The 7,949-nt window shown below is 41.1% G+C and overlaps 1 protein-coding gene across 1 annotated transcript; it reads left to right on the top strand.

Annotated features, from left to right (window-relative positions):
- The first annotated feature begins 3,378 nt into the window (after positions 1 to 3,378).
- Positions 3,379 to 4,021, top strand: LOC122913007 (60S ribosomal protein L10a-like). The gene has a single exon (XM_044259466.1). It carries the CDS (start codon positions 3,394 to 3,396, stop codon positions 3,946 to 3,948), a length of 555 nt encoding a protein of 184 aa, XP_044115401.1. The 5' UTR covers positions 3,379 to 3,393; the 3' UTR covers positions 3,949 to 4,021.
- Positions 4,022 to 7,949: the final 3,928 nt, after the last annotated feature.

The following is a 7,949-nucleotide window of genomic DNA, read 5'->3' as shown; positions in this document are numbered from 1 at the left end:
CCCTTACCACAGAGATAAAAGAGCAAAACACCAAGCAAGCCAAAGTGAAAATGCAGTAACCGAGATTCAGAACCAATTGGATGCAATGACCACAACGACGGAAGAGGCAGAGGAAGAAATAGGTGATAAAGAAAATAGAATTATGGGAAATAATGAAGCTGAGCAAAAGAGGAAAAGAAAAACTATGTATCACGGAAGTAGACTTAGGGAACTCAGGGACTCCATGAAACAATAACTATTGGTATCAAAGGAGTTGAAGAAGAAGAAGAGGGAAAGGGGGGCAGAAGGTTTATTTGGGGAAATTATAGCTGAAGATCTCCCTAATTTGGGGAAGGAAACAGACATCCAAAACCAGAAGGCACAGAGAACTTCCATCAAAATCAACAAAAGCAGGTCAACACCAAGACATATACTGTAGTTAAATTTGCAAAAATTTAGAGATACAGAAAAAATCCTAAAAGCAGCAAGACAAAAGAAGTCTCTGACTTACAAGGGAAGACAAGTAAGGTTAGCAGCAGATCTCTCCACAGAAACTAGTGGCGTGATACAGTCAACATGCTGAATGGGAAACATCTGTAGCCAAGAATACTTTACCCAGCAAAGCTGTCATTCAGCATGGAAGGAGAGAGAAAAAATGTCCCAGACAAAAACTAAAAAGGAGTTTGTGGCCATTCCACCAGCCCTACAAGAACTATTAAAGGGGACTCTGGGAAAGAAAGACTAAAAGCAACTGACTAGAAAGGAACAGAGAAAAATTTTCAGAAGCAGTGACAAAACAGTATTAAATGGCACTAAATTCATATTTATCAGTAATTACTCTGAATATAAATGGACTAAATGCTCCAATCAAAAGACATAGTATGTTAGAATGGATTTTAAAAATGATACATCTATATGGTGCATCATATGTGCATCATATGCTGCTCATCATCTAAATGAGACTCATTTTCACCCTAAAGGGACGGCAGAGGGACGCCTGAGTGGCTCAGTTGGTTGGACGACTGCTTTCGGCTCAGGTCATGATCCCGGAGTCCCGGGATCGAGTCCCACATCGGGCTCCCAGCTCCATGGGGAGTCTGCTTCTCCCTCTGACCTTCTCCTTGCTCATGCTCTCTCTCACTGTCTCTCTCTCAAATAAATAAATAAATAAAAATCTTTTTAAAAAAATAAATAAAGGGACGGCAGATTGAAAGTGGGGGGATGGAGAAACATTTACCATGCAAGTGGACATCAAAAGAAAGCTGGAGTAGAAATACTTGTGTCAGACAAACCAGATTTTAAACCACGACTATAACAAAAGATGAAGAAGGGCATTCTATCATAATAAAGGGGTCTATCCAATAAAAAGATCTAACAATTGTAAACAATAACAAAAAGGAAGTCATTGATAATAATAGTAATACAATAATAGTAAGGGACTTGAACATGCCACTTAGATCAATGGACAGATGACCTAGGCAGAAAATCAAAAGGAAACCATGGCTTTAAATGACACACTAGACCAGATGGACTTAACAGGTATATTCAGAACATTCTATCCTAAAATAGCAGGATACATTCTTTTCAAGCGTACATAGGGCATTATCTGGAATAGATCACATACAAGGTCCCAGATCAGGCCTCAACAAGTACAAAAAGACTGAGATGATACCATGCGTATTTTCTAACCACAACCCTATGAAACCTGAAGTCAACCATAAGAAAAAGCTTGGAGGTTAAAGAACATCCTACTACAGAATGAATGGGTCAACCAGAAAATTAAAGAATTAAAAAACACATGGAAACAAAGGAAAATTAAAACACAACAGTCCAAAACCTTCAGGATGCAGCAAAAGCGGTCATAAGAGGGAAGTATATGCAGTTCAGACCTACCTCAAGAAGCAAGAAAAATCTCAAATATGCAACATAAGCTTACACCTAAAGGAGTGAGAAAAAGAACAACAAATGAACTTTAAAGCCAGCAGAAGAAAAGAAATGTAATAAAAATTAGAGCAGAAATAAATGATTTAAAAACAAACAAAACCCCCTAGAACAGATCAATGAAGCCAGGAGCTGGTTCTTTGAAAAAATTAATAAAATTGGTAAACCCCAGCCAGACTTATCAAAAAGAAAGGAGAAAGGACCCAAATAAATAAAACCAGAAAGGAGAGAGAAGAAATCACAAGCAACATCACAGAAATACAATTAAAATATTATTTTAAAAATTATATGCCAACAAGTTGGGCAATCTGGTAGAAATGGATAAATTCCTCGAAAGATAGAAACTACCAAAATTGAAACAGGAAGAAACAGAAACTTTGAACAGACTGATAACCAGCAAAGAAATTGAATCTGTAATGAGAAATCTCCCAACGAACAAAAGTCCAAGGCCAGATGGCCTCACAGGAGAATTCTACCAAACATTTAAAGAAGAGCTAATACGTATTCTTCTCAAACTATTCCAAAAAAATAGGAAAGGAAGGAAGACTTCCAGTTTCCTTCTGTACAACCAGTGTTACCCTCATATAAAAACCAGATAAAGATGCCACTAAAAAGAGAACCACAAATCAATATCTTTGATGAAAAAGGATGCAAAATTTCTTTTTTTTAAATTTTTTAATTTTGGGGGATGCTTGGTGGCTTGGTTGGTTAAGCCGCTGCCTTGGGCTCAGGTCATGATCCCAGGCTCCTGGGATCGAGTCCTGCATCAGGCTCCTTGCTCAGTGGGGGGCCTGCTTCTCTTTCTGCCTCTGCCTGCCACTTTGCCTGCTTGTGCTCTCTCTCTCTGACAAATAAATAAATAAAATCTTTTTTTAAATGTTTAATTTTTTTAATTTTTAAATTAACATATAATGTATTATTAGTCCAGGGGTACAGGTCTGTGAATCGCCAGGTTTACACCTTCACAGCACTCACCATAGCACAAACCCTCCCCATTGTCCATAACCCCACTACCCTCTTCCTACCCCTCCTCCCCACCCCCCATGCAACCCTCAGTTTGTTTTGTGAGATTAAGAGTCTCTTATGGTTTGTCTCTCTCCTGATCCCATCTTGTTTCATTTATTCCTTTCCTACCCCCCAAACCTCCCACATTGCCTCTCAACTTCCTCATATCAGGGAGATCATATGATAATTATCTTTCTCTGGTTGACTTATTTCGCTTAGCACAATACCCTCTAGTTCCACCCATGTTGCTGCAAACAGCAAGATTTCATTTCTCTTGATGGCTGCATAGTATTCCATTGTATATATATACCACATCTCCTTTATTCATTCATCTGTTGATGGACATCTAGGTTCTTTCCATAGTTTGGCTATTATGGACATTGCAGATGCAAAATTTCTAACAAAATACTAGCATATCAAATCCAAAGCTATATTAAAAGAATCATTCACGACTGCGGCGCGAGAATCATGAGCAGCAAAGTGTCCCACGACACCCTGTACGAGGCGGTGTGGGAAGTCCTGCATGGGAACCAGCGCAAGCGCCGGAAGTTTTTGGAGATGGTGGAGCTGCAGATCAGCCTGAAGAACTACGACCCTCAGAAGGACAAACGCTTCTCGGGCACCGTCAGGCTTAAGTCCACTCCCCGCCCCAAGTTCTCCGTGTGTGTTTTGGGGGACCAGCAACACTGTGATGAGGCCAAGGCAGTGGATATTCCCCACATGGACATTGAGGCGCTGAAGAAACTCAACAAGAATAAGAAGTTAGTCAAGAAGCTGGCCAAGAAGTCTGATGCCTTTTTGGCTTCAGAATCTCTGATCAAGCAGATCCCACGAATCCTGGGCCCAGGCCTGAATAAGGCTGGCAAGTTTCCTTCCTTGCTGACCCACAATGAGAACATGGTGGCCAAAGTGGATGAAGTGAAGTCTACCATCAAATTCCAGATGAAGAAGGTGCTGTGTCTGGCAGTGGCTGTTGGCCACGTGAAGATGACAGATGATGAGCTCGTGTACAACATCCACTGAGCAGTCAATTTCCTGGTGTCCTTGCTCAAGAAGAACTGGCAGAACGTCCGGGCATTGTACATCAAGAGCACCATGGGCACGCCCCAGCGCCTGTACTAAGGCACAGTTCAATAAATCCTAGTGCTACTGTTAAAAAAAAAAAAAAAAAGAATCATTCACCATGATCAAGTGGGATTTATTCCTGGGTTACAAGGGTGGTTCGATATTTGCAAATCAATCAACATGATACACCATCTTGATTAAAGAAAGTATAAGAACCTATGGTCCTCTTAATAGATGCAGGAAAAGCATTTGACAAAGTACATCATCCATTCTTGATAAAAACCTTCAATAAGGGGCACCTGGGTGGCTCAGCTGTTAAGTGTCTGCCTTCAACTCTGGTCACAGGGTCACAGGGTCCTGGGATTGAGGCCCACATCAGTTCCCTATTCGGCGAGAAGCCTGCTTCTCCCTCTCCCACTTTCCCTGCTTGAGCTCCTTCTCTCAGTGTCTCTCTTTGTCAAATAAATAAATAAAATTTAAAAAAAAAAAAAAAAACCTTCAACAAAGTAGAGAGAGAGAGAATATACCTCAACATTATAAAGGCCATATACAAGAAACTCACAGCTAATACACTCAGTGGGGAAAAACTGAGAACTTTTCCTCTATGGTCAGGAACAAGACAAGGATGTCTGCTCTCAACACTGTTAACATAGGACTGGAAACAGCCATAACAATCAGACAACAAAAAAAAGTAAAAGACATCCAAATTAGCAAGAACAAAGTCAAGTTTTTACTCCTTGCAGACAACATATTAGTCCGTGTAGAAAACCCAAAACACTCCACAGAAAAAATTTCTAAAACTGATAGACAAATTCAGTAAAGTTAGAGGATGCAAAATCAATGTACAAAAATCAGTTGCATTTCTATACACCAATAAAGCAGTAGAAAGAGAAATCAAGGAATCAGTCCCCTTTACAATTGCACCAAACCTCATAAGATACCTAGAAATAAACCTAACCAAAGAAGCAAAAGACCTATACTCTGAAAACTATAAAACACTTATGAAAGAAATTGAAGATGATAAAAAGAGATGGAGAAACACCCCATGCTAATTGATTGGAAAAACAAATATTGCTAAAATGTCCAGACTACCCAAAGCAATCTACACATTTAATGCAGTCCATATTAAAATACCATCAGCAGGGCGCCTGGGTGGCTCAGTGGGTTAAGCTGCTGCCTTCGGCTCAGGTCATGATCTCGGGGTCCTGGGATCGAGTCCCGCATCGGGCTCTCTGCTCAGCAGGGAGCCTGCTTCCTCCTCCTTCTCTCTCTGCCTGCCTCTCTGCCTACTTGTAATCTCCCTCTGTCAAATAAATAAATAAAATCTTTAAAAAAATAAAATAAAATACTATCAGCATTTTTCACAGAGCTAGAACAAGCAATCTTAAAATTGGTGTGATTTGTAAAAATTTGTACCACAAAAGATCCTGCAGAGCCAAAGTGGTCTTGAAAAGGAAAAGGAAATCTTGAAGCATCACAATTCCAGACTTCATATATTACAAAGCTGTGGTTATCAAGACTGTATGGTACTAGGGGCGCCTGGGTGGCTCAGTGGGTTGAAGCCTCTGCCTTTGGCTCAGGTCATGATCCCCGGGTCCTGGGATGGAGCCCTCCATCGGGCTCTCTGCTCTGCGGGGAGCCCGCTTCCTCCTATCTCTCCGCCTGCCTCTCTGCCTACTTGTGATCTCTGTCTGTCAAATAAATAAAATCTTTAAAAACAAAAACAAAGGGCGCCTGGGTGGCTCAGTGCGTTAAGCCGCTGTCTTCGGCTCAGGTCATGATCTCAGGGTCCTGGGATCGAGGCCCGCATCAGGCTCTCTGCTCAACAGGGAGCCTGCTTCCCTCTCTCTCTCTGCCTGCCTCTCTGTCTATTTGTGATCTCTCTGTGTCAAATAAATAAATAAAATCTTAAAAAAAAAAACTCAAAAACAAAAAAAAAAGACTGTATAGTACTAGCACAAAAACAGACACATAGATTAGTGGAGCAGAATTTAAAAACCCAGAAATAGACCCACAACTCTATGGTCAACTAATCTTTGACAAAACAAGAAAGAACGTCCAATGGAAAAAAGACAGTCTCTTTGCAAGTGGTGCTGAGGATACTGGACCACTTTCTTAAATCATACACAAGAATAAACTCAAAATGGGCAAAAGACCTGCAAAAAAATGATACTGGACCACTTTCTTAAATCATACACAAGAATAAACTCAAAATGGGCAAAAGACCTAAATATGAGACAGTAGACCATCAAAATCTTAGAGGACAGGCTGTAACCTCTTTGATATTGGCCATATTAACTTCTTACTAGATATGTCTATGGAAGCAAAGGTAGCGAAAGCAAAAATGAACTAGTGGGACCTCATCAAGATAAAAAGCTTCTGCACAGCAAGCGAAACAGACAACAAAACTAAAAGGCAACCTTCTAAATGGAGAAATTTGCAAAGGACATATATAATAAAGGGTCAGTATCCAAAATATATAAAGCATATGTAAAACTCAACACCCCAAAAAACAAATAAACCCCTTAAAAAAGTGGGCAGAAGACATGAACAGACATTTTTGAAAGAAGATGGCCAACAGACACAAGAAAAAATGTTCAGCATCAATGATCACTAGAGAAGTACCAATCAAAACTACATTGAGATATTACCTCATATCTGCTAGAATGGCCAACATTAACAAACAGGAAATGACATACTGGCAAGGTTGTGGAGGAAGGGGAACCCTCTTACACTGTTGGTGGGAATGCCAGCTGGTGCAGCCACTCTGGAGAGCAGTATAGAGGCTCCTCAAAAAGTTGAAAATAGAGCTACCTGACGACCCAGCAATTGCACTACTAGGAATTTACCCAGTGTTCATAGCAGCATTATCAACAATAGCCAAACTATGAAGAGAGTCCAGACGTCCATCAACGGATGAATGGATAAAGAAGACGTGGTATATAGACAATGGAAAACTACTCAGCCATCTAAAAGAATAAAGTCTTGTCGTTTGCAATGATGTGGATGGAGCTAGAGAGTATTACGCTAAGCCAAATCAGTCAGTCAGAGAAAGACAAATACTGCATGATTTTGCTCGTATGTGGAATTTAAGAAACAAAACAGATGAAGGGGGAAGGGAAAGAAGAGGCCAACATAAAACAGACTCTTTATAGAGAACAACGTGCGAGTTGCAGGGGAATGGGTTAAATGGGTGATGCGCATTAAGGAGAGCTAATTACCCGCTGAGATGGGCACGGGGTGTTGTAGGTAACTGGTGAGTCACTAAATTCTACACCTGAAACTAATAAAAAATAAAAATAAAATAATTTTTAAAGAACAGTTTAAAAAGGAAAACAGGTTAACAAAAATTTAAAATTAGCTAACCAAAAAATGGTACAGGTATAGAGAAAAGGATTCCTGGATAGCTTCTTCCTGTTTTGGTCTTCCGTCAGCTCAAACTCAGCACTGGGGCTCTTTCCACCTCCCTGTGGTCTGTCACCCAAGCTCCCAGGATGGGTCTCCTCAAGATGGCTCTTATTCTGTGAGCTGGAGTAGGCACTTCTAATTGGTTGTCCTCTGCTGCCTCCTGCTGACCCCTGACTAGGGAGTACTTTCCCCCACCTAATTTTGGGGCACAGACCTCTGTCCTGGCTTCATCCACCATTGCTGTCAGTCATGGTCAGTCTCTTGAGAAACTGAACTGCAGGGAAGGTTCTCCCAGGAAACTGGCAAGCTCCCTGGGTTGACCAGGTTTCCCTGCTGGCCTGGCACCAGTACTTTTGAGACTCAGCTTTTCCTACACACAGACCTGGGCTGTCCACCACACAGTCCCTGCAATGGCACCCCGGACTGTGCCTTTGTATGGTGAAGCCTGAACTTCACCATAGTGAAGTGACTTTTAACTCTAGGCTCTCTTCCGCATCACTCATGGGGTTTTTCAGGAAGTCATCCCGGCCAAAAGAAGGAAAAGCTGCAGG

This window comes from Neovison vison, chromosome 1, assembly GCF_020171115.1.
Source record: "Neovison vison isolate M4711 chromosome 1, ASM_NN_V1, whole genome shotgun sequence".
Lineage (NCBI taxonomy): Eukaryota > Metazoa > Chordata > Mammalia > Carnivora > Mustelidae > Neogale > Neogale vison.
The sequence above is the reverse complement of the archived record's forward strand: the minus strand, read 5'-3'. Positions and strand labels throughout refer to the sequence as shown.

Excerpts from the sequence above, each read along its gene's own strand:
- LOC122913007 (XM_044259466.1), top strand. The coding sequence starts at position 3,394 with ATGAGCAGCAAAGTGTCCCACGACACCCTGTACGAGGCGGTGTGGGAA.